The sequence below is a fragment of the Phascolarctos cinereus genome, unplaced genomic scaffold (assembly GCF_003287225.1).
Source record: "Phascolarctos cinereus isolate Bilbo 61053 unplaced genomic scaffold, phaCin_HiC Scaffold_4;HRSCAF=312, whole genome shotgun sequence".
Lineage (NCBI taxonomy): Eukaryota > Metazoa > Chordata > Mammalia > Diprotodontia > Phascolarctidae > Phascolarctos > Phascolarctos cinereus.
In genome coordinates, this window is record NW_027555847.1 from 292,914,635 (window position 1) to 292,941,934 (window position 27,300).

The 27,300-nt window shown below is 37.3% G+C and overlaps 1 protein-coding gene across 1 annotated transcript in view; it reads right to left on the reverse strand.

The window, feature by feature from the left end:
• The window catches only part of ARSK (arylsulfatase family member K), a 47,813-nt gene that overhangs the window by 8,576 nt on the left and 11,937 nt on the right, over positions 1 to 27,300 (reverse strand). Inside the window, exons 3-6 of the mRNA XM_021008808.2 lie at positions 23,072 to 23,231; positions 8,085 to 8,367; positions 5,640 to 5,811; positions 3,473 to 3,697 (exon numbers count right to left, since the gene is read on the reverse strand). Coding sequence (XP_020864467.1) covers positions 3,473 to 3,697; positions 5,640 to 5,811; positions 8,085 to 8,367; positions 23,072 to 23,231 — 840 coding nt within the window. The remainder of the gene's footprint in view (positions 1 to 3,472; positions 3,698 to 5,639; positions 5,812 to 8,084; positions 8,368 to 23,071; positions 23,232 to 27,300) is intronic.

Genomic DNA, 27,300 nt, shown 5'->3' on the forward strand with positions numbered 1-27,300 from the left:
GCTGACTGGATGAGAGGCATTGCTTTTCTGAGATTTGACTGGCTGGATAAAGACACAGTTGCCCCTAATGCCATCTACAGCCTGAGGAAGGGAAAGCTCTGAGATGTGCTTGTGCTACCCTTGACTGCTTTTCTGGTATGAGAGGGAAAAATAAAGGTGGGAAGACAGGTTTTGCATCTGCTTTGATGTGAGAGCCTATTAGGAGAAAACAGAATCCCTTGCTGACTGATTAGGAGATGACTGCAATAGTCTAAGAGAGGGGATTATAAAATACAGAAACGAATTTCTATAACTCACAGATGTCACTGTGCCTTCATCTAGAATCATCTTCTTTCTGAACTGCTTCACCTTCTCTCATTGGCCTTGCATCAACTTTCATATCATACTGCTTTTTTTAAGTTGTCTTTTTTTCTGTCATGAGTCTAACAATAACAATTAGTATTTATCAAGCAGCTACTATGTGCCAGACATAATTCTAGGCAACAGAATTGCAAATATAAAAATAAGAAAGTCTCTGTGCTTCAGGAGCTTACAGAAGAGCTGACTGTGGAAAGGCTGCATGGCCCTATCATTATCTATAGCTTGAGACAGAAGAGAAACTCCTCAGAGACCTGAGCAGATCTGAGGAGTCTGGAAGTTCTCTGGCTCAAGGGAAATGCATGTCACTAAAAAAGCATAACACCTTCTCAGATCCCTTCCAAGGGTAATTGTATGCTAAAAGAGCTTGTATGATTCAGCAGCCTGTGAGTAGAAGAAGAGTAGTTCTGATAAGCAGGAGAGCTGTGAGGAGTAGAATAGGAACAGAGAAGTGGTTTTGCCCACCAGGAGATACATGGTGCAGACTGAAGGCCGGCAGTTGAGAGTTATGAGAGGTCCTAGGCACATAGATCTTATTACTTTTTATGCCTCCCTACTAGGTATCTGTCTGTGCTCATTTAGCTCCATAGACATTAAGTCCATTAGTGGGAGAGTGTAACCCAGGTTTATGAGTGGATCACTCCTGTTTTCACCTTTTATAGAGTAAATGCTATGATTATTTTTGCTTTTGACTTATCAGAAGCATGAATTCAGGGGTTCAGGAGCTACAAGTGGTAAGGAGTAGAAGTGCAACCCTCCAACACTAGGATTACTCCCAGGACCCAGACAGCAAGTTTGACTTGTAGCCACACCTTAATGGCCAATGCCACCCCTTTTTCCTCCAGGGAAAACACCTCAGATTTGCCAGCATGAGTTTAGGTTGGGGGGGGGGAGTGATCTAGCTCTAGGATAGGGGTGTGTACAGTCAGTAGATAAATATTTATTAAGTACCTAATATGTGCCAGGCACTATGCTAAGAGTTGGAGATAAAAAACAGTCCCCTCTCCCAGGAAACTCACAATTTAAAGCAAGGGTTCTTAACTTTTTTGTGTTATGAACCCATTTGGCAGTTTGCTGACATCTAAATACAACTCAGGATAATTTCTTAAATGCATAAATTATATTGGATTTAAAGGAAAAACAATTAAATTGAAATACAATTATCAAAATATTTAAAAAAGCAAGTTCACGGACTCTAGATTAAGAACTCTTAATCTAAAGGATTTGGGGAAAAAAGTTGACCGGCTTGTTCAGTAGAATGTAAGCTCCTGAAGCACAGAGACTGTCTTATTTTTATATTTGCACTTCTATTGCCTAGAATTATGTCTGGCACATAGTAGCTGCTTGATAAATACTAATTGTTACTGTTAGACTCATGACAGAAAAAAAAGACAACTTTAAAAAAAAGTAGTATGATATGAAAGTTGATGCAAGGCCAATGAGAGAAGGTAAAGCAGTTCAGAAAGAAGATGATTCTAGATGAAGGCACAGTGACACCTGTGGGTTATAGAAATTCGTTTCTGTATTTTATAATATCCTCTCTTGAACTACTGCAATCATCTCCTAATCATCTGTTGGTCTCCCGACCTTAAATCTCTCCCCTCCAATCTATTTTCCATGCAGCTGCCAGAGTGATAGCAATAAAGCACCAGTCTGACCCTGTCATTACCATGTCATCAATAAAGTCTGACCATGTCATTACCCTACTCAAGAAGCTCTAATGGCTCCTTTTTGCAATTAGAATCAAATATAAACTCCTGTTACGCATTTAAAGCCCTTATGGAAGTATACAGAACTGAGGCCTTATAAAATCATAAAATAATAAAATTTATAATATCATTCAATTTAAGTATTAATATTTTAACAGTATCCTGGTCTGATGTCCTTGGTCTCCTTTGAATGAAGACCTGATCAGTCTCTCTTGAAGGAACACAGAATCAAAATAGGAGACATATGTAATTCTCCAAAGAAGGCAGATTTGCAGGTAGCTCATCAAATTGGGTTTATGGTGGATGAACTAAGAGTGACAATATCTTCTTGCTGACCACATGAAGAGAGGCATCCCTTTTGTTTACCACTGACCAGAGTGAAAGATGCAGTCTTTAGAGGGAATAGCTAGTTTCTGGAAATCATCTTTTACTAAGGATATGTGCTGATATCTACACTGATCTCTTTATTTAGTAATTTAAAAAACTCTAAATGAATATGTTTTACTATTGCTATAGGATTCCATCTTTTCCACAATTACTATAAAATGTGAGTTGGGAACTCTGTGTGTCTGTGTGTGTGTGTGTGTGTGTGTGTGTGTGTGTGTTTTGACAGGCAGAGCAGGGAAGTCTTCTTCCTTTTCTTCTTTTTAGCAGGAAGCCCTTTGCTGGTCAGAATCTCTTTCCAAGCAGATGCTTCACATTTAAAAAATAACGTCTCTGTAAGATTTGGGTAAAATGCAAGGGAATACTTTTCTCCCTTCTTCAAAATCTAGCTCTAAACTACTTTCCGGGATTATTATATAGTGCTCCCCTTCATGCATTCTATGTTCCAGACAAAACTAGATTTCTTGTTATTCCTCACATACAAGATTCTGTCTGCCATCTCCATGCCTAGGCATAGGTCATCTCCCAGGTTTGAAATGTACTCTCTTCTTACATCGTCTTCTAATAAATCCCTAGCTCTCTACAAGAACCACTTCCTACATAAAGTCTTTGTTGAATGCTTTTAGCAGCTATTATCCTGCACCTATGAAATCACCTTGTTTTACTTTGTATTTATGTAATATCCACTTCAACGATATATCAATGCCCCCAGCAGAACATGAGCTCCTTGAGGACTGAGACTTTGTATACCCAGAACCTAGGAGCACCTGGGACATAGGTTATTAATAAATGCTTAAGGATCAACTGATAATCCTATGACTCATATGAATATTTTGAAGGAAATGGGATTAATTACGGGGAGTGAAGAGCAGAAGGATACATTTTACTTTTTATAAAGTTGAGTCATATACAACTTACTCAAAGCTACTGGCAAGCTAGCAAGAGCTGCCTTGGTACACATTCTTCCTAAGCTACACAACAGTAATACAAGTTCGTACTTCAGACCGAATCACATAACTTACCTAGCAGCGTGGGGTAAATATCTACAAGAGATACCATATCTGGGACCTGGAGGTTTGCTTTAATGCTGGGCCCCATCATCAGCAGAGGAACATGCGAACTTGCTTCGTACATGCTCATTTTATAGAACTGGCGATGGTCCATGGCCAGCTCACCATGGTCAGAGGTGAATATAACAATAGTCTTCTGAAGAAGATTTAACTGGTAAAGAGTCAAAATAATCTCACCTATCAAAAAAAGAACAAGCTATTTTAAAAAAAAGATGATTACATACGTACATGTATGTATATTTATATATTCAAATGGATTTTTTACTTCCTTCACTTTGGACTTTTCCCTTAATGATACAGACTGCAACCCCTCTGTCCTGACAATCCTGTGCACCTCTTGTTTATGTCTGACCAAAAGTGCATCCCAAGGGGTTCACCCAATGTGCTGGACACCTTCTTTGCTTTCTCTCTATGTTATAAGGGTACCAGTGGAGCACTTGTCTACTTGTCGTCTAACATGCCATCAGTTCATTTTCTCTTCCTATTATACAATCCTTTGATGATATCTTTTTCTCCAGTTCTTATCAGAATTTATTAACCTCATTGGTTACATGAGGTTACACTGCTCCCACTCATCATATGTACTATATTAAGTGTTGAAGATGCAAATATGGAAGTGAAAGACAGTTCTTGCCTTCATGAAACTTTCTTCATTACTTAGTCTTTCTTACGTGGATGATCAAGTTAAATTTTTTTGAGCAGTTACACATCTAAGTACTAAGTACCATGAGCAAAGATTACTCTATATTCTTGCCTTGTATACTTTTGTAGAAAAATTGTGAATATATTGATTTATATTGTTTTAAATTATATTATAGCCAACCACTATAAAGCTGGGAAAGCCTTAGTAACATCACTGTTAGTACCTATTTATAACATTATTCCTGAAAAATAAATGACATAATAATGTTTTATCCAAAATGATAAAGGGTATCAGGTGGAATATGCCTATACATAATTGACAGTAGCTCCACAGCTGAGAGATACCAGCCCTGTTTACCACTGCCAATGCTAGAACTGCATATGGTAACAGACGCTGCATTAAAAAAAAAAGTGACTTGACTGCCTTTATCACAGGTGACTGCTATGTTAATAAGGCTACTCTTATTTTGCCATTATTAAAATCTTATTGAAATAGTCCAAGGCATAATGAAGAGAGTTTTGGACTTGGGATCTAGAAGATCTGACTTCACTTTCTAAGATGCTTAATTGGTGTGTGATCTTGGGCCAGTCAATTTCTCTTCTTCTGAGAGATGGTTCAAATATCCGTTCAAATATGGAATTTCTATACGAATGAAATCACAAGTCCTTACTGTGCTGTCTTCATTTTATCAATATATTGCTCTTAAAATAATTCTTATTATAAAATGCTAGTTTAGAAACTAAACTCCAAGTTCCTAAATTTTGTTAATATTCTAATATTGGCAAAAAACCTCCTGCTGCTTCCTCTCACCTCCTAAAAAAGGACTAGAATTCACTGTCTTCATAATCTGAGAATATGATAATCATAGATAGATTAATTCTAAACTGCAAAGCAAACCCTTTCCTGATATGTTACCAACTGAAGGCTGCTTTAATTTTGAACTGGCCTTGAACCACCATGAAAGGAAATCTGTTTCAGCTGCAGGTCAGCCTTGGTTCCTAGAATCCTAGGTGAACAGAACGATTCTGGATCCACCTGGACGCTAAGAGTTTGACAAAGGGCAGACCAGACTTTTAGGACTGATTCTACACCTTATAACTAAAGCTGTGCTTGCAATGCCCTGTCATTTGCCTACCCACGTTTGGCTCATGCCCAAAAATCAGCCTTCTCATCCAAAAAAATTGTCTTAAGCAGATGGTAGCCTTCTTTGATCCTTCCTTAATGTTTGAATAAACTGAATTATCTTCCAAGTTATTTTATCAACTGATAATGGAGATATGCAAAGGTTTATTCCACAACTAATAGTATGTCTTCCAGTCTTTCCGTGTTATCAAGTAGGCTGTCTCTAAGCAACTGTTGTATGAACAGCCTTGAGTAATTTTCTACAAGTCACTAAGCCAGCCTGAATCAGAGCCAGTTAGAAAAACAACATTCTTCTTCTTCTCTATGTAATTGCTTATTAATTATACCACCTACCAAGCATGGCATCTGTCTCAGCACACATGGCATAATAAAATGCTCTAATATCTCTAATTTCTTTCTTTGTGAACTGCCCAGTGCAGTTTTTAGTGTAGGAAGAATAATAGTCTATAGGGTGCATTTCTGACAGAGGAGACCACTTTGGAATTTTGATAGCTTTATAAAATACCTAAAAAATGGAGAGAAAATTCAGTTACATAAAGATGAGAGTTATATATTTTTACATATTATAAATGCCAACCTACAGTTTTTAATTAAGGATGGGGAGGAATGACTTGCCATAAATTATTTAAAACAAATATTTAATCAATTAAATACGGAAAGTATGCACCAATTAAATGATTTGACATTTAAGTTACTGTATATATTTGTACATGTAGAATGAGACATTTCTGAAAATTATTTTAAAAGCTGTATAGCCAAACTGAAATAGCTATAATTATATGCTAACACAGAAACTCTAAGTAGTACAAAAAAAAAAAAGAAAACCAACAGTTCAGTATGATGGTAAGTCTTCTTTTTTTCCTTCTTTTTTTTGTTAGGCAATTGGGGTTAAGTGACTTGCCCAGGGTCACACAGCTAGTAAGTGTCAAGTGTTTAGTCAGGCTGGATTTGAAATTAGGTACTCCTGACTTCAGGGCCGGTGCTCTATCCACTGCACCACCTGGCTGCCCCCTGATGGTAAGTCTTAAAAATCAACACTGGTTAATTCTTAAATATCAACACCAGGAAGTAAAGAATTTGGTTTCAGCTCTTCTTTCTCTTCCTGTTAGCAATGGTAGAAGTGCATATAATTCAGGGAGATACCCAAATGTTTATTTAAATAATATCCATGGTTCACATTTCTACAGGGCTTTAAGGTCTGCAAAGTGTTTTCCTTACAATGATCCTGTGAGGTAGTGTAGTGCGGGTATTATTATTCTATTTTACGGATAAGGAAACTGAGGCTCTGAGGCATGTTAATTGACTTGCCCATGGTTATCCAACTGCAGTCTATGGCAGGATTCAAAACCAGGTCTCTCAACTTTAAGTACAGTGCCCTTTTCCTATCCAATATGTTGCTTATAAACAAATGTCTTTTTATTTTTACATATACATGCCTCCAAGTTTAGCAGACATTTAATTACAGTAAAATACCTTTAACTTTGTGAGGATTGTATGAAATGATCTCTAGGGTAATACTTTGTGACTATAAAACACTATATAAATGTAAACATATTGTTGTCATGAAATATATTGAAAAATGACTTGTAAAGAAGTTCAGAGATATGCTTATTGATTTCTTTTATTAACTTAACTCCTTCCATCAGAATAGCTTCCACTTTTTTGCAAGAAGATGCTATTGTTTTCCTCACAGATAAGGCTGAGAGGCAGCACAGCATGGTGGGCAGAAAGTTGGCTTCAGAGGCAGGAAGCCCTACTTTGATCATGCTTATATTATATGGCCCTGGGCAAGTGTCTTGATCTCTCGGTACTCTCAGGCACCGCAGGGCTTCTGAAACTTTGCCCACTATGACCCTCTTTTGCCTCTCAGTTGCCTGGCCTGAGGACATTCACAGTGCAAAGTGCACAGGCTTTGTGTTCAGAGCCAAGGTTGCAGTGAAGTTGTCCTGTACAACGTGGGCAAGTACTGCCAGAAACACCATGGATTTATTATGTGTTTAATTGTTAATTAATTTTGGTTGTTAACCATTCAGAAACTTTTTACTGTTGCCAAATTTTTCACGACTTGGGGTCTTGACCCACAGTTTAAGAAGCACTGTGAGTCTAAGCAAGCCTCTAAGACTAGAAGTTTCAGAGAAGGGGCTGTCCTACATTGGTAGAGGCAGTTTCCTTTTCTTGGAATTCCCTATAATAATGAAATAACAGGTACAATCCATATTCTTATAGATAAAACAACTTTATGGTAATCCTTTACAATGGCTCACATTAATATGTTTAAGATTTACAAGGTTTACTTGTCTCCTAAGATACCCTGTGAGGTATGTTGTACAAATATTATGATCTCTTTCATAGGTGAAGAAGTTTGACTCTGGGAAAATGATATGCCCAAGGTCACAGAGAGAACTGGGACTTGAAAGCAGGGGTGGGGAAGCTACAGCCTCGAGGGAGGCCAGGTTCCCCACCTGCTTCCTAGGACTTCTGACTCCAATATCAAGTCTTTCTACAACCATCATGCTTCCTCTGCTTTAGCTGTGAGAACACATATACACATATCAGACACGAGGCAATATAATTGAGTTTAACAGATGAGTTATGCTCATTTTTGCAAAGTTGCCTCCTTAGCTATTATATATTATATTATATGTTATATATTATATATGAGGCTTTGAATTAGAATATTCATTTTTCATACCTCTAACCTTGGATGCAAGGAAAAAGAGAATGGAATTCTCAGTAAAACATGCATAAATAAATTTCTGTTTCTGAAAGTATACTTACTTTTTCAAGCCAATAAGGAGATGTCTGAAATGTGGAGGACCCAAAATTTTCCCCGGTATATGGTGATGGATAAGGATGTGGTAAATTTAACCCCAAATAAAGAACAAATGGTTGAGTAAAGTTAATTGCTTCTTTTCTTAACCAGCTTGCTGCTTTATCTGTATTCTGCCAGTCTTCTTCCATTATTCTTGTTTTTGTCTTATCAGGGATAAGATTAACCACAGGCCTGCCCTCCTGACGAAGCAAGAAATCAACATCTCTTGTCCATGCTTCCACACGATTACTGAGGAGAAAAATGGAGCTTTCCTATATTTTACTTTAAAACTCTGCTTTTACCATATATTCAATAATGAATAATAATAGCTAGATGGGAAATGATATGTGAAACAAATTTTGCATTCAATCTTGTTTCTTATGGAATAATATGAGATCATAAAAAGCTGTTGTACAGTTTACTGCATTATCAAATTAAAAATTAGGAAAATATGCAAATCAAAAATTTGATAATATATTTTTCAGAATGACCATGTTATGTTGCTTTAGAGACACTAGTTATTCCTATTATTAGTTCAACATATTTATTCAAATAAAAAGTGATTTAGAGTCAGTCATTGTTTTTCCTTATTCACTTTATTTACAGCTTGTATTCCTTTTGTCAGAAAAATAAACCATAATATTTCTAATCAATGATCCTATAATTCATTTATATCACTTGATCCTTACATTTTAATTCTATGTCTCATGCATATTCAAATACTTTCACCATTATCTTAATTTTTGACTCTGCCTTTTGTGATTTCTAGGGCAATTATAACACTCTGGTGGTATCCTTCTCTACTTGTACAGATGTAATTTTACCCCCTGGTGTTTTCATGCTTAAGCTTTACAACTTAAGTGGATCACTGACCTCAATGATGTTGGTATTCTCCCTCCACTGGTACAGATTACAACTCATCCATGTGTTCCTGCCCAATGTGATTCTCATTCATGTTTATCATATTTGAAACCTTTATTTGTTTTCACCTTACTGGTGTGACACACATTCAATCTTGAGGAATCATTTTATAACCTTACCTCAGAGAAGGGAATATTATTGTGTCACACGAAATGATAAAAGGAACAGTTCTGGAGAAATCTGGGAAGACTTTAATGGGACTGATGCATAGTGAAGTGAGCAGAACCAGGAAAACAATTTATGCATTAGTAACAAAACTGTTAAGAAAAACAACTCTGAAAGACTTAAGAATTCTAATCAATGCAATGACCAAACTCAATAATATAACTCTTTAAGATGAGATGGATGCAAACTAGAGAATAAGATATAAATTTTTGGACATGGTCAATGTGAGAATTTGTTTTGCTTGACTGTGCCTATGCAAGAATTTTATTTTTATTTTTTCAATTTTTTTGGGTAAGGGAGTTAGAAAGGAGTGAGGGGATGCAGTCCCCTCTTCCCTCTGTCCCCTACCTTTCTCCTTTCCAAAGGGATCCCTATTGGAGTATTTTTGAAATGTGTAGAAGAGAGGAGGAAGTCTAAAAGGAACCACAAACAAGCAGGATATTTTTTGAAACTTACGTGCTGAAAGTATTGAATTCTTAAAAAAAGAGAAGTAAGCTCTACATTATAGAGATCTGTAATTTCATATATAATCTTTTTTGTTCTACTATGTATAAATAAATTGCTGACTTTGTTGGCTCAAGGGATCAAGGAGGACTGCTGACTTCACTTCCTAAGTGACTGTTTGAGTGAAAAGAAGCCAAGAGGAGCTGAAGGGGCTCTCAGATGTTTGGCTGGGAGCTCCCAATGAAGCTTCCTTCAGTTGAATCAACTCAAGGGGTTCTCAATGCTCATCTTTGTGGAATATCTTCCTCCTGCCATGGCTAAATACATTCTCTTTTCTTAACTGGTGAAATGACCTATGACTGCACATTTTGCTCCAGTATCAAACCTAAATTATGAGAAGACTAGCTTGAGTTATGCCCAGTCCCGAAGAGAAATGCTAAATTTATTTTTTTTTAAGTTTTTGTTAATTTTTTAAAGTTCAGAATAAAATTGTCTATCTTGTCTTAATAACTTTATCCCTCAGAAAGGAGAGGAACCAGTGAAACTGCTTCTTTGGACTTAGGAGTGGAAATGGCGGGAAACTTGAGGAAGTGACCATTCTACCTTAGAATTTGTTATAGAATAGAGAAAAGTGGGCATAATTTGATAGATATGGACCTTAGGTATGTGGAAAGAAGGTTTTAAAGGGCTTACAGAAAGGATTGGTAGATGGACTAAAGTTCTATAAGGGGAAGTTAGCTTTGGAAGAGAATCATAAAAACAAAATTTTGAAAACACATTTTAGATTAAGAGGAAAAGGAGGAATTGCCTAGATACCAATATAGAGATACAAAGGAACTCAACAAGCAAAGCTGTTTTTTAAAATTTTTGTCTCTGTAGCCCTAGCACCTAGCACAGTGCCTGGAACACAGCAGATGTTTAAAAAATGTTTGTTAGAATTTAATGGATGACATCTAGGAATGAAGTCTCACTGGAATGACTCAGATACATGTTTGACCTTGTGCCAACATTTTTATCAGTGACTTGGATAAAGACAGAGATGGTATGCCTTTCAAATGTGCAGATCACACAAAGCTGGAAAATTCAACAAAGAGGTGGTAAGGTGGCATCGTGAATAGTGTGGGACCTGGAGTCAAGAAAATCTGAATTCCAAACCTCAGAAACTTATTCATTGACCCTCGGCAAGTCACTTAACCTCTACCTCAGTTTCCTCATCTGTAAAATGGGGACAATAACAGCATATATCTACCTCCCAGGGTTGCTGTGAGGATAAAATTAGATATTTGTAATGCACTTTTCAAATCTTAAAGTACCATATAAATGCTGTTATTATTATTGTTATTGTTGTTATCATTATAAATAATAAACTCCTTGAGATTATAAGATGGAGAGAAAGGTTCCATCTGTATTGGTGGAAGGGGTTTCCTCATCTGAGAACTTCCTAAACCAATAAAATTGCATGTCCAATTCCCATCAGTGGATAGCAATTAGTACCTAAGAAGTATTCAAAAAATCTTGATAGGCTAGAACATCATGTTAAATCTAACAAAGTGAAATTTAATGGATATAAATGTAAAACTTTACACTTGGGTTCAAGAAATCACTCATATGTACAAGATGAAGGAGGTATGGTTAATTAGGCAGCAATTCATCTGAAAAGGATTTATGGGAATTAGTTGATGAGACTGAATATGAATCAATATTGTAACATGGCATCCAAGATGCCTGCATTAAGACAGGAACGGTATCCAGGAAACAGGCTACAACAGTTCACTGTACTCTGTTCCAATCAGATCATATCTAATAGAATGCTTGTTCTGCTTGACTCCAATGGATAAAATGTGGAGCAACGGGTGGAAGCTGGAAATGGACAAATTTAGGCTTGATTTAAAGAAATAACTTTCTAACAATTCTGGGTATCCCAAAGTGAAATGGGTTATACTTGGGGAGATGGTGAACTCCCCTTCACTGAAGATATTCAAGTAAAAACTTGACCATTTGTCATATATGTTGTAGAATGTAGTTTTGCTTAGATATGGGTTGGATTTAATGGTCTTTGAGGTCCCTTCCAAGATGGAAATTCTGTAGTTTTGTTTGAGGCATAAATTAGGGAGATAATTGCTTGCCAAGGTGGTTTGTCACTGTCATTATTTTATTTGGGTTACAAACAAGAAGAATTTACATTCTTACCCATTTAAAAATTAAATGGTTTAACTTGTTATTTACTTGTTATTTGTTTGATTTTAATTTTAATACTTATAATATTATGGAAATAATAATAAATAATAGAGAAATGATAAGATAAACAGTGGCTGGCCTAATTAGTCATTCAATCAGTCAATAAGCATTTATCAAGTGCTCACAGTGTGTCAGGCACTGAGTTAAGTGCTGGGGATATAAAGAAAAACAAAAACATGGTGTCTGCCTTCAAGGAGCTAGCACTTAATGAAGGAGAAAACATGCAAATAACTGTACATATTTTATCTATATATATATATATACATATATACACATATATATATACATATATACATATATATATATACACACACACATATATACACATACAGTGCATATGGAAGATAATCACAGAGGGAAAATATGAGCAGTGGTGGAAATAGTAAAAAATCTGTGGAAGACAGCATCTGAGCTGAGTCTTAAAGGAAGGCAGGGAAGCCAGGAGGCAGAGGTGAGGAGGGAGAGCATTCAAGGAACGGGGAATTGCCAGTGAGAAGGCTTAAAGTAAGACTATTGAAGTGTTGTGTTTCAGCAACAACATGCAGTCCAATGTCATTAGATTGCAGTGTGTGTCAGAGGGAATAAAGTGTAAGAAAAATGGAAAGGTAGGATGGGGCCAGGTTGTGAAAGAATTTAAATGTTAAATATAGGACTTTATATTTGATCCTGGAGGTGACAGGGAGGCACTGGAACTTACAGTATGAGGGTGATATGATGAGACTGACTCTTTAGGAAAATCACTTTGGCAGCTAAGTGGAGGACGGAATGAAGTGGGGACAGACTAGAGGCAGGCAGAGCAATCAGTAGGACATTGCCACAGTATAGGTATGCGTTAAGAAGGGGAAATCTTTGAGAGATGCTATGAGAGATGGAGGTAGAAATGACAAGATGTGACAACAGACTTAATATGTATTTGCAACAAGAGTTACAGATGACACCTAGACTGCAGGCTTGGGTGACTGGGATGTGGTGGTGGGTGCCCTTGACAGTAACAGGGAAGCTCAGAAGAGGAGATTTTTTTTTTCGGGGAAAAGATAATGACTTTTGGACATGATGAGTTTGAAGTACCTAAAGGACACCCAACCTGAGATATCTAAAAGGCAGTTGCAAGTATAAAAATGGAACTCAGGAGAGAGATGACAGTTTGATATGCAAAATCTGGAATCAGTTGCATAGAGATGATAGCTGAACCCATTGGGGGGTTGATAAGATCACCAATCAAGACAGTCTAGAGGAAGAAGAGAAGAGGGACCAGGAAAGAGTCTTGGTAAACACCCACTTTAATGAGTGAGTCTGGATATTGGATGTTCCAAAAAGCAAAAGATAAAGCTTACAAACAAGAATAACTTATACAGCAAAAAATAATATAGTCTGACAGAGGAAAAATGGACCTGAATGAAAGAGAGCACATTTAAACATTCCTGATGAAAAGACTAAGTAGAAAGGCTAAAAGGTAAACACAGGGGTCAAGAGAAATATAAAAGGGAAATGTGTTTGAGCAGCTGTAAAGGAATATATAAAAATGAAATGTCGGAGACATCAAAAGTCATAGAAGGAGGGGAACTCATTAACTCATATAATCTAGTTGCACAAGTAAAAGACTGTACAAATCAGGAGGAAGCGATGGGGGGAGCCAGCAACATCTCATCTTTAAAAAGAATGTTTAGCTCTACAGGGAAGTAAATTTGGGGACAATGTCCTACTCTTAATTTTGGGTATAACATTCTAGCAACTTCTATCATTTCTCACTTTCATGAGAAAAATTTTGTGTAATTCCATTTGATATTTCAATATTCTTGGATGCTTGTAAAATCAACTCCTTGTCATTATATTCTTGCAGTCTTACAACTACATCTATGTCTTAATACCTCTAGACCCAAGTTTCCTCATTTGTGAAACTGGTGGGAAAGTTGGGGTACAGTGACTGCTAAGGTCCCTCTTAGCTCTTAATCTTTGGTCTTACTTATTATGTAAAGTCAGTAAATATTCTATGCATAAGAAATAACATGCATCTGTATCTACTACTAAAGAAAAATTCTTCCAACAGAAGTCAGAATTTCCTTCCTTGTGAAAGTTGTCCTGGCAAAATCTCTTAGAGGTATATGACAGACACAGAGAATACCTAGCCTGTTTGTCTTTATGCCCAGCCAAGACAAGCCTCAGCCTTGGATCACTCCTACCATTTGTCACCTTCTACCCTACACACATGCTGCTGAATAAAGGTAGGGACAATTCTGCTACCATTCTGACTGCACACCACAAATTTATTTATATAATCTCAACTGGGCCCTCACTGCAGCTAGGCAATCACTACCTCACTCTACACAGCCATTCTTCTAAACCTTTTCTTTCCTCCTCAAACCTTCCATAGCTCTGCCTCTCCCCACTCTCTCAGCTGAGAATCTTGCTTCATATTTTACAGAGAAAATTGAGCCCATTCTCCCCTATCCTTCATCTATCACTCAGATGCCTTCTACCACTCTCTCCTTCATCACTATCTCCCATAATAAAGCGGCTTTACTCCTCTACTAAAGAACCCTCTACTTGTTTGAGTGATCTCATTCCATTCTGTCTGTTTCAAGAGATTGCTCCCTCTGTTGTTTCTACTTTCTGACTTATTTTCAATCTCTCTCTCTCTCTTTCCTACTGCCTACAAACATGCCCCTGTCTCCGCTAGCCTGAAGAAACCCCCACTTGATCCTTGTATCCCCGCTAACTATGGTTCTATTTCTTTTTGGTCCTTTGTAGCTGAATTCTTCAAAAAGATCGTCTACAACAGATGTCTCCATTTTCCTGTATCTCACTCTCTTTTTAACCCCTTACAACCTGGCTTCTGACCTTACTGTTCCTCCAAGGCACACACACAATATGTTTACATCCAAACACTACACATGATAAAAGTTCAGTTTCTTGTATGGTTCTCTTCCTTAATATTCTTTGTGTCTTAAAATCTTTATTATTATTGAATTCACGATAAAAAAGAAAAAAATTTAAAAACTGTCATGGCCACTAAGCTCTATTGCTTTTTGTCTTTTGACATGGAATAGATTACTGAAAAGTGCAGTACCTGCTCTTATTCACCTCCTCAGTTGCAGGTGGAATGCCAAGGGGGTGATTATGTTAGGTTTTAAGGGTTACCCTATGAGACTGTATTCTTAAAACTACAGCTCACAAGTCCTCACTGGTATGCTTCCTCTTAACAGTTAGCTAGTAGACACAGTTAGCTCACAGCAAAGACGGCTTAGTAAAAAAGTAGTGACAAAACCTCCTTCTCATAAACATGGGGCACATTTTCCCTCAAATACAGTTAGGATCCATAGGAAGAGGGGGCATAAACTTAAGAGTATGATGGTAGTAAAGTAGATATGTAGGAAACACATGTAGCTAAGATCACTCATGCCTCCAGTACTGTAGGATCTCACTGTCCTTTTTCTCTCCTGGTGGTCCTCTTGCTGCTTCCCCTTAGGTAAATTCCTATTGAGAGGATATTTCAGCTGGGCTCCTAGAACCTGTGCATCTTCACAGCTGAACTCTCAATTTCTATGACTAGTTCTCCTTTGAGTGCATAGTTGAGGACTACTTATCTGTGTCTATTCCCTGCTGGATTTGGTGTCTCCTGCTGATTAAGCAGATCTGGGTCAAAGTGCCCTGGCTGACGTTTGGAAGTTGGAGAGGAGTGATGGAAGAGAAATCCCATCCTTTCCTCCAAGAGTGGTTCCCTCTCAGTGTCTGGGCTCTTCCTCAACTGTTGGCTCCCGCCTGAGCTGTCTTTCAAGGATGGTGAGCTCCGGTGTCAAAGAGATACAGGGCACAAATGTATCTTTACAATCATTTGTCCCTAATCCATGATTACACCCTGTGCTTTCTGGGCTGTGGGGGAAGGTCAAAGGCCAATTCCCCTGCACAAGTACTGTCTCCCGATTTTGTCTCCTTGGAATATTGGTTCTAATGAGCAAATTGAGTGATTTTTTTTTCCTACAAAACATCTTTGACCACATCCCCCATTCTTCCACCTTCTCAGATAAACATTAGTGTCTGAAGAGGTAAAAAAGGGATGTTTTAAAATTTTCAAAAGCTAGAAAGAGTGCTTTTGAAACTGTATTGAAAGTGGGAGTTTAAGGTTCAAAATCAAGCACGGTATTTTGGAATTTCTAGAGAAAAATAACGTACATTCTAAGGGAGAAATAGGAATTTCATGAGAAAACTCATATGCTAATGATATTTTGCCTTCTAAAATACCAAAAATATGTAATTATATATATGTCAAAAATGCTTTTGAATGACATATTTTTCCATAGAAATAAGTTACTCTGCAATAGGCTGGTCTCTTTGCACCAAATCTCTCCCCATTTTGGTCTACCCTTCACTCAGCTTCCAAAGTAATCTTCCTAAAACACAGGTCAGGCCATATCTCCTCCTTAATCAATCATCTCCAGTGGCTCCTCATTATCTCCAGGATCAAATGTAAAACCCTGTGTTTGGCTTTTAAAGTCCTTCATTCACCTGGCCCTTTCCTCCCATTCCAATTTGCTGACCCCTCATTTCTTTCCCCATGCCCGACATGCAGTCACCTGAACAAGAAACTCCATCGCCCAACTTGGGGAATTTTCACTGGCTGTCCACCACACTTGGAATTCTCTCTCTCCTTATTTTTGAGTACTGGCTCCTGAAGCTTCCTGTGAGTCTTAGCTAAAATTTCACCTTTGTTAAGAAGCCTTTCCTGGTTCCCTTTAATGCTAGTGCCTTCCCTCTAAGGTTATCTCCAATTTGTCCTGAATACATACATGTATACATACATAATATGTATGTGTATATATGTAGATAACACATATATTACACACATATAATATGTAAATATTGTAATATATAATACGTACAAGATATATATCTTATTTCCACTGAAAATATCATTCATAAACATTGACACACATATAATTTCATATTTAGAAGGCAAAATATCACTAGCACATGAATTTTCTCATGAAACCCCTATGTACATCACCAAAATACAATTTGAGAAGCTCTCTCCACATTCTTTCCCTGTTCCCCTTTTCTTTTCCCGTGCCTAGGAAAGGCTGATGTAGGACACCCAGATAAACCAAGGTAAACGCCAAAATAATATGACTAGGCTGTTTCCCTACAGGCATACACAGAGACGGTTTTTTTTTAAAGATAAAATGCAGAGTGGTAACCTTATGAAATTCATTAGCATAAAAATATAAATGGAATCAGGAAGTTATCTGCATCATTTACAGACCACAGGTCTATGCTGAGTCATAAACACTGAGCCTAGGTTTTTACAATGGCAAATCAATGACTTAAAATGTATTGTGTATCCATTATTACAAAGCATTGCATTAGAACACTTTTTTCCTCAAAAATTTGAAATGGCATACAGAAATCTCAAGATATGATTCAGCATAATTCATATAACCTTTGTAGGACTGTGTTAGTAACAGCAACCCTGACCCATTTGTTCAGACAAATGACTGTGTGGGTGCATAAAGGAGTCATATAAATCATCTTAACAGCTGACTTCTCTTCCTCCAAATTCCAGTGAGAAGATGAATAAATGAAAATATACTGAAAATAATTAAGGTATTGAAAAGTACCTTCTACCCAGAAACCACCAAGACAAAAATGGATCTTTTGTCTTATATTGCTATCACAAATCTCTTAATTTTTTTCATTATAAACTTGACAAACATCAAATAAAATGGGCATTTCTAAATACAAAGCAGAACAGAAAAAGGAACCCTCAGAACCCTTAACATGGAAAAGTGACAAGTTCTGAAGTTGGCCACTATGAAATTAGAAATATTAAAGCAGCATTTAAAACAAATGGGATATATATGTATGTATGTATGTATATTTATATATGTATATGAATGAATGAACTTGAATAGTTCAAAATAAATATACAAAACTAAGAAAGGGTAATGGCATAGTCTTATGGAAAGAATATTAGATTTGGAATCAAAGGACCCACATTCCAATCTTGACTCTGCCACTTACTACCTGTATGAGCCTGGGCAAGTCACCAAACCTATTTGTGCCCCAGTTTTCTAGTCTGTAAAATAAAGGAGGCTGAATGAAATTCTAAAGTGTTGTCCAGCTCTTGATCCTATGATATTCTAAACTGGCCAAACACTAATTCAATACTAAGATTGTTCAGAGCAAGAACTATAGTTAGCTTATTATACCCTTTAAATCTTCACAAAAAATTATTTACTTTCTATTAAGAGTTGTGAATACCTCCCTCAATTTGCATCCTTTCCAAGTTTATTGTACAATCAGAGAAGACTATAAAATGTCTATTTTTACAAAGTCTGGTTCATTAAATTCTCTTTGACTTTATCCTTGTAGAAGTCAGGTTATATTTTAACTGATTTGTACCTGAGCATCAAAGTTACAGTTATGACTTGCTACTCTACCTGAAATCCAGAAATTTCAAAAATTTTAATTTTACTATTGATTAGATTTTCCTTCCAGTGGGACATCTCCCCCACCCTTATCTTTTTAAACTAAATAGTATGAAGAGGGTATATCAGGGCCCTATGATCACACTGACAGATGAGACCACCGTACTTTGACTCTTCCTATGGAGGGTTTGGCTGCCTTGATGACAGGACCTGCGTACTTATGAAGGCATTCACACCTCACTGAGGATAAGTGATTAAATCCTCAGTGGTAAGGGGATGATTTTACTGGCTCAAGTTATTGTGGGCTAATGCTACTCCTTACCGGGACCATAAAAGGGAACAGATGCACTGGTCCTTCAGAGACATCCAAAGGGTCCTGTCTTCCACCCACTCTCAGACTCAGGCATCATAAAGTCTTAGTGCAGGTCAATGCTTTAATAAGCTTTAATCCCTTGGGCTGAGAGATTCCATCCCTGCCTCTCTCCAGATCAGGCCAGGGACTCTTGTTCTTATTGCCATCTCTCAGACTCTCTGGTCAAGAGGCTTTGCAACTGTCTCTCCATGGCTGTCATCTCTGGGGCTAAGTGAGGCTTGCATCAATACTTTTGGGACACCTCACATCCAGGTGTGTGAAGCTGAAACCTGTGTTTCGGCACAGATCTCCAAGGATGCAGCCCTTCTCCATCAGCCCCAGAGTGGTGGCCCTGGAGATATACATGGACATGGTCTAGTAATCAAAGGTCCTGTTCCCCAGCCTTTCGAAAGAGCGTCAAGATTATCTAGATGAAAGATTGAGGACATGACCCCGAGCTGGACGAGCAACCAAGGGGAGTCACAGTGAGGAAGAAAAAACCTGGACTCTGCCCTTTCTTACTAATGTGAGTGATTCAGGTGATGTGATATGGGTCCAGTGGGAACCAAACTATTCCTGAAAGAGAAAAACACTCAAGGTCTTGAGTAAATCAAGCAGTCTGCTTCCTATGGACTGGCAGCCAATAAGAATCCTGGATGAATCCCTCCAGATGTAATCCATGTGTTATTTTGGGAGAAAGGGTCTGTATCTTCATTCAAGCCTTCCTAAGGCAAATAACCTGGATCTCTCAAAACAAATAGGATCCCACAATTTCTGAGTTGGAAGGGACCTCAGTGGCCATCCAGCCCAACATGTATACAACAGAAATTTCCACTACAACATGCCTGACAAGTGGTCATCCAGCCTCTGGTTAAAGACCTGCAGGGAGGGGGAACCCACCACCAGCTGAGGCACCCATACAACTTTTGGACAGCTCTGATTGTGAGGACATTCTTCCTGACATTAAGATGAGTTCAACTATGTAATACTGATCAGTTATTCCTAAGAAGATATCTAATCCTTCCTCAGCACACTGGGGAGAAGCTGTGTTGCTCTGGTGTGGGCGATGAGTGGGATGGGGAGGGTCCATCAAGGCACAAGGAGCAACTGGGCAGCCATACTCAGCCTATTGACCTGGAGCTCTGTCTTCCTCCTTTCCCTTGGTTTCTAACACCTCTGTCTTCTTTCTACCTTTTCTATGGGAAGTCCTGCCCAGCATTCTGTGTCCAGGGGGTAGGGGTAGGGGTGGGTCTAGCAGCAGGTCCTTGTAGGAAGCTGGGGGCTGTTTGACTTCTTGTTCCTTGAAGAATAAGAAGCCCAGGTCGGAGGAGAATTGTGACAGAGGTGACACCTGATCCCCACCCGCTTTTGGGTTTCCTGTCCGAATTCCTGACATAGTGATTATAAGGCAGAGGAGAGTAGCATTTTATACCCTTTAAAAAACTCTAAAATTGACTCTTTTAATCCTTTAATTAGTAAAGTGATTTTTATTGCATTTTATGGTCCACTAGTACCTCACTAAATATTCGTCCTTAAACCTGAGTTACTGGACTGGTCTAACACAGCTTTGGCCCAGAAGGTCGCAGCAATTCTTCAAATACTCAGAAAAAGCTCTCATGCCACCCATGAGTCTTCTCTTTCCTAAACTAAACATTCCTAGTTCCTTCAACCAATCATCCTAAGATATCAACTCAACGCCTTTCACTCTCCTGGCTGTTCTTTTTTGGATCCTCTCTAGATTATCAATATCCTTAAACCATTACGGTAGTAGAATATTATCTACCAGAGTCCTCTATCATGGAGCCCAGCAGGCTAGCTTTTCCTAAGGCCCTGATCCTTTCAGGTAGTTAGTTTCTCCTTAAAAGGTATTGAAACTGTCATGACTGGCTTATGGAATGATGGCTCAAACCTCACTGCCACTCTTAGATTCCCAGGTCTCACTGGACATGTCTTGATTTACTAATTGCTTAAAGGCATAACAAATTCCACCTACATAGAATCAGGGCTTTTCAAACTTGTGCATGTCTCAAGGCCACCAGGAATCACTATATCCTTCCCCACTGACCCTGACCATTTCTGTGACTAGAGTGCTGGACCTAGAGTCAGGAAGACCTGAATTCAAATCTAGTCTCAGACATTTACCAGCTGTTTGACCTTGGCCAAGTCACTTAATCTTTACCTACCTCAGTTTTCTAACTGGTAAAACGGGGAGGAAATAGTTTCACTGTACTCTGTCCTCATTATACCTCATCTGTAGCATTATGATCAGTGCCAGACACCAGGGTTATTGACTCAGGCTGGTCTCCTGGTGCTTTGCAAACCTTAAAGTGCTATATAAATATTAACTATTACTAAATATTTACATCTACTACTTGAAAGAAATGAAACACTTGTCGATCATTCAATAGTTATCAAAAAGGAAGTTTACTCATAGCATAGAAAGGATACTTAACAAGAACACAGCACTTAGCTGTGTGATCCTGCATTTATATAGCACTTCAAGGTTTGCATAGCACTTTACAGAAATCTAATTCTAATCTCGCAATGACTATGGGCATTAGACACTATCCACTGATATAGGTATTTGTCATCTTCCTCATTAGCATGTAAACTCCTTATAAATAAGGATAGTTTCATTTTTGTATTTGTATCCCCAGCACCTGGCACAATTCCTGACCCATAGTAGACGCTTATAAATGTTCCTTGATTAACTGGAGTTGGCTGACACCAAAATGTAGGGATTAGTTTTTGGGGAAGGAAATGATGGGATCCTTGGGTGGAAAGTTAACGTTCCAACTTAGACTTTGTAACAGAGGAGGAGGAAAGGTGAGCATAATGTGATGTGTACCTTACATTTTGGAATAGGAGATGTCAGAGGGCTCAGAGGAAGGTGAATTACAATCCCAGAGTCTACAATTCCATAGCAAAGCCAGCCTAGAAGGGTGGGGAAGCTCTTGAGTGGAATTCTGAAGCAAAGAAACAACTGTACTGAAAAGAAGAGCTGTTTGAAGAGACCAGTGTAGATATGCTGGGAACTTACCAATGTGCTTAGATTTTAAAGATGCATTCAGACGATGGAAGAAAGGGTAGGTGATAAGAGGATGGACATAAAAGCATGTCACTGTCCTATAATCATAATGTTAAACCTTAGAATGAGCTGAGATTGCAGAGAAAAACCAAGGAGAATAAAAAAAGGTTATTAAAAAAAAGATATGCTGGGGAAGAAAGGATGTGTGAATGGACAAGGCAGCAAATCAGGGCAATAATAACAAATGATGGAGAGAAGGGAGAGAAACCAAATTCTTATTTTCTCTACCAAAGAGAATGACCCTTGGATGAGAAAGGAAAGAATAAAAATGGCTAATAAGGTATTGATATCAAAGATAAGAAAGAGAGAATAAGAGGAACAAAAGTGAATTACATATCATCAGTAAGGTATGTGACGAAAAAGAGAAGGGCTCATTCCATCTGAAAAATCAAGTCACACATACAGGACGAGGCTGGAAGAATTTGAGGACACTCCCTAGAACAAGGGGTGGGCTTCCTGCGGTGAATTTAAGAGAGGACAGGAAGACATACAGAGCTTATAATATGTAGCATCGATGGGAACATCCACATTGATGAAATTACAAGAAAAAAAAGCTTCCCAAGTATAAGATAGGGGAAGCATAATAATAGTAATAATAGCTAGCATTTACATAGTACTATAAGGTTTGCAAGGTGCCTTCTCTATCTCTCATCTGATTCTCACAACAACCCTGGGAGGTAGCTGCTATTATCACCCCCATTCTACAGATAAGGTAACTGAAACTGAAGGAGATTCAGCTACTTGCCTGTGGTCATGCAGCTAGGAAATGGCTGAGGCTGAATTCGAACTCAGGTCTTCCTGGCTACAAGGTAGAGTGTCCAGAGGAGGGCAAACAGGAGGATGAAGAGCTTTGAGTTTATGTTCTATGAACTCAGACTAAAGGACCTGAGGATGTTAATCTGGAGAAAAGAAGACTCAGGGGGAACATGACAAAAATCTTCAAGAATTTGAAGGGCTGTGATATAGACCAGGGGATCAGACTGGTTCTGTCGGACCCCAAGGGGAGAAGCCAAAAAAAGACTTTGACTTCTAAAAGAAGGTACTACAATAAACACTGTGCTGAGACGTATATACCAAAAACAACTAACAGATGGAGCAACGCTTAGAATCATTTGGGTTTCTTTTAATGTTTATGGAAAACAAAATTATAAGTACCTTAATCACATTAGTTTGAGAGGATATCATTAGAATCTATGTCATATTAACAGAAACAAAAATTTAAGAATATTTTTACCTTTGGGCTATTAACAGTAGTCACATTAGCGTATGTATTCACACACATTCACACATACTACATCAGTAGGCATATGATTCATTGTTTACCTAATGGAGTGATGTCCTGAAGTATAGTCTAATTTTCCAAACTTTTGTGTACGGTAGCCAGATTTTTGCAAGAGGTCCATCCATGTTGTGTAATTTTCATCCAGGCCCTTAAAATTATTCCAAGATTCAGTTAAATGAGTAAAGAGGCCACTCCACATTGCTGAAAAACATATAAAATAGGGATTATAATAAGAATTTAAAATAAATATAATACACAAGTGTGTATATATTATATATGTATATATGCAAGTATATGTATACATTCATATATACACACACATACATACACAAACACACTCTGGCTCATTTAAAGGCTAGAGGAGTAATGGGATATTTATTTATTTTAGGCATAAAATTATAAGCTCACTCATACTCTTAACTCCCAGTTAAGATATTTATTAACATTCAGACAGTGGTTAGACTCTGCCTAACTTCACATTTTTATCTCTTTCTAGTTAACCCCTGGCCTCTTTGTGGTTGAGGCAAAATTCAGTTTATTGGAAATGTTTGGGTAATGAAATAACAGATTATACTAATAATGTTGATGGTTAGATGGGAAACAGGAGGGAAAATAGGATTCAAAGAGTCAACCTTTTCTCGAGACTTCTCTCAGCCTGGATTTTTGCTCTGAGATACCTGTAGAGCCAATGACCCTTTCCGATAATCTCCTATCTCTACCACAGCTCAGTACTGTCTTTGCTCCTCAGGGGTGTGTTGGAATGTCATGCTTGCTCTAAGTTTCCTTCTGAGCCCCCTTAATAATTTATAGATGATCCCTGAGTTGTGACCAAGTTTCCTCAATCTATCCAAAAAACAAAACAAAACAGAAGTCTTGTGTGAAGTTCAAAGGCCTTTTTGAAATTAATTTAAGGCCTATGAATGAACTGATTCATTGGGTACCTTATTACTTTAAGTAGAGTGGGGTTGAGTAAATCAATCACCCCAACATCACATATTTTTTAGGGATTAAAAATATATTGCTATCACACTGATCAATGGACATGCTACATACTTCTATACTGAATAACAGGAAATATTTCAGTTTCCTACTCTGATGCCTCAGCACCGAGTGGTCCTGAGTTCTGGAAGGCTACACCAGTGGAGCACAAATTGTGGCCACACTGAAAAATTTCCCAAAATGGTCTTCACAACAGATTCTCTTCTCTGTAAGGATTAGCCCAGATCAGGATAAAGAGACTGATTACAAGTAGGGTGACCTCTTTAGCCATGGGAACTTGTGAACCAAAGGAAAATATGGTCTTCAATATTATGTAGCTTTATGATTTTGGAGTGGTAGAAAAGGGGACAGAGGATGCTAAAATTCACAAAGTTTTCAGATGATGAAGCTGAGTTTAGTTGTGGTCACTTAAATCTGTGTTCAGTGACTACTGAATGGACATGCTACAGAAGGAACCGATGCTTTAGAGAGGCAAGTAAAAGAGTGGGTTTTACTGTATGTTCAAGGACAACTAGAAATATTTCATAATGCACAGTTAGTAATCATAACTGTGAACATGAATGGGACGAACTCACTCACAGAATGGAAGCAGATAGCAGAGTGGATTAGAAACCAGAATCCAACAATACGTTGTTTACAAGAAACACACTTGAAACAGAAAGACACACAAAGTTAAAATAAAGGGCTAATGCAGAATCTGTTATACTTCAGCTGATGTAAAAAAGGCAGGGGTAGCAACCATAATCTCAGACAAAGCTAAAGTAAAAATAGATCTAATTAAAAGGGATAAGCAGGTAAACTACATCTTGCTAAAAGGAATCACAGACAATAAAGTAATATCAATACTAAACATATATGCACCAAATAGCATAGCATCCAAATTCTTAAAGGAAAAGTTCAATGAATTATAGGAGGAAATATACAGTAAGACTATGCAAGTGGGGGACCTCAACTTTCCCCTCTCTGAACTAAATAAATCTAACCATAAAATAAACAAGAAAGATGTCAGGGAGATGAATACAGTCTTAGAAAAGTTAGATATGATAGATATCCAGAAAACACTGAATGGGAATAGAAAGGAGGATATCTTTTTCTCAGCTGTACACGACACCTTCACAAAAATCAACCATGTATTAGCACATAAAAACTTCACAACCAAACAAAGAAAAGCAGAAATGTTAAATGTACCCTTTTCAGACCACAATGCAATAAAATTAGAATTAATGACAGGCTGTGAAAGCATAGATTAAAAGTTAATTGGAGAGGCAGCTAGGTGGCGCAGCGGATAGAGTACTGGCTTTGGAGTCAGGAGGACCTGAGTTCAAATTCGGCCTTAGACACATAACACTTACTAGCTATGTGACTCTGAGCAAGTCACTTAACCCCAACTGCCTCACAAAAAAAAAAAGTTAATTGGAAACTAAACAATCTAGTCCTAAAGAATATAAGAATAAATTGATCAAAGAATTAAGTCATAGAAATAATAAATAATTTCATTAAAGAGAATGACAATAATGAGACAACATACCAAAATTTGTGGGAAGTAGCCAAGGTGGTACTTAGGGAAAAAATGTATATCTCTAAATACACACATCAATAAAAGCAAGAAAGAGTAGATCAATGAATTGGGCATGCAACCAAAAAAAAATTAGAAAAAGAATAAATTAAAAAGCCTTAATTAAACACAGAAACAGCTACCCCGAAAATCAAAGAAGAGACTGATAAAATTGAGAGGAAAAAACTAGAAGCTGGTTTTATTAAAAAATCAATAAAATAAACAATTAGTTAATTTTATTAAAAAAGAAAACCAAATTACTAGTATCAAAAATGAAAAAGATAAATGCATTACCAATTAGGATAAAATTAAAGCAATTATCAGGACTTATTTAACCCAATTATATGCCAATAAATCTGACAATCTAAGTGAAATGAATGTTTATGAAAATAAAAACTGCCCAGATTAACAGAATATGGATTAGAATACTTAAATAACACTATTTTAGAAGAAGATATTGAACAAGTCATCAATGAGCTGCCAAAGGAAAATATCCTCAGGGTCAGATGGATTCACAAATGAATTCTACCAAACACTTATGGAATAATTAATCTCAATGCTATAAAAACTATTCAAAAAAGTAGATAAAGATTCCTACCAAATTCCTTCTATGACACAATCATGGTTTTGAAAACTAAACCAGAGAGAGCAAAAACAGGAAGAAAAAAACCAATTTCCTTAATGAAATATTAATGCAACAATTTTAAATAAAATAGTAGTAAGAAGATTGCAGCAAGATTTCATGAAGAACATAGACTACGTAAGGAATGTTGTCAAATTTATAAGAATATGAGTCATTCCCCAACTGACAAATGATCAAAGGATGTGAACAGGCAGTTTTTGGATGAAGAAATCAAAACTACATATAGCCATATGAAAAAAATATTCTAAATAATTCTCGATGAGAGAAATATAAATTAATATAATTTTGAGATATCATCTTACATCTATCAGCTTGGTTAAAATATTACATGCTCTTCAATTGTGGAATGGTTAAACAAGCTGTGTTACATCACTGTGATGAAACACTATTGTGCTATAAGAAATAATGAACTGGTTGATTTTAGAAAAACATGGAAAGACTTGGACCAATGAAGGAGGATGCTACCCACCCTCAGGGATTATATAAACATAATCACAAACACTTTTCACTCAAATAAAGACCGTTCTAAACAACTGGAGAAATATTAATTGCTAATGGGTAGGCCAAGCCAACAAAACAAAAATGATAATTATCCCTAATTTAATTTACTTATTCCATGCCAAACCAATCAAACTACCAAATAATCATTTTATAGAGCTAGAAAAAATAATAATAAATTTCATGTGGAGTAACCAAAGGTCAAGACTATCAAAGAAATCCATGCAAAAAAGTAAAGGAAGGCTGCTTACCAGTACCAGATTTCACACTATATTATAAAGTGGTAATCATCAAAACAGTGTGGTACTGGCTAAGAAATAGAGTGGTGGATTAGTGGAACAGATTAGGTACATAATACACAGTAGTAAATGACCATAGTAATCTAGTGTTTGATAAACCCAAAGATCCAAGTTTTGGGGGTAATTCATCATTTGACAAAAAATGCTGGGAAAACTGGAAAGCAGTTCAGCAGAAAACAGGTACAGACCAACACTTCATACCATATACCAAGATAATGTAAAAAAGGATAAATGACTTAGACATAAAGGATGATATCATAAGTAAATTAGGAGAGC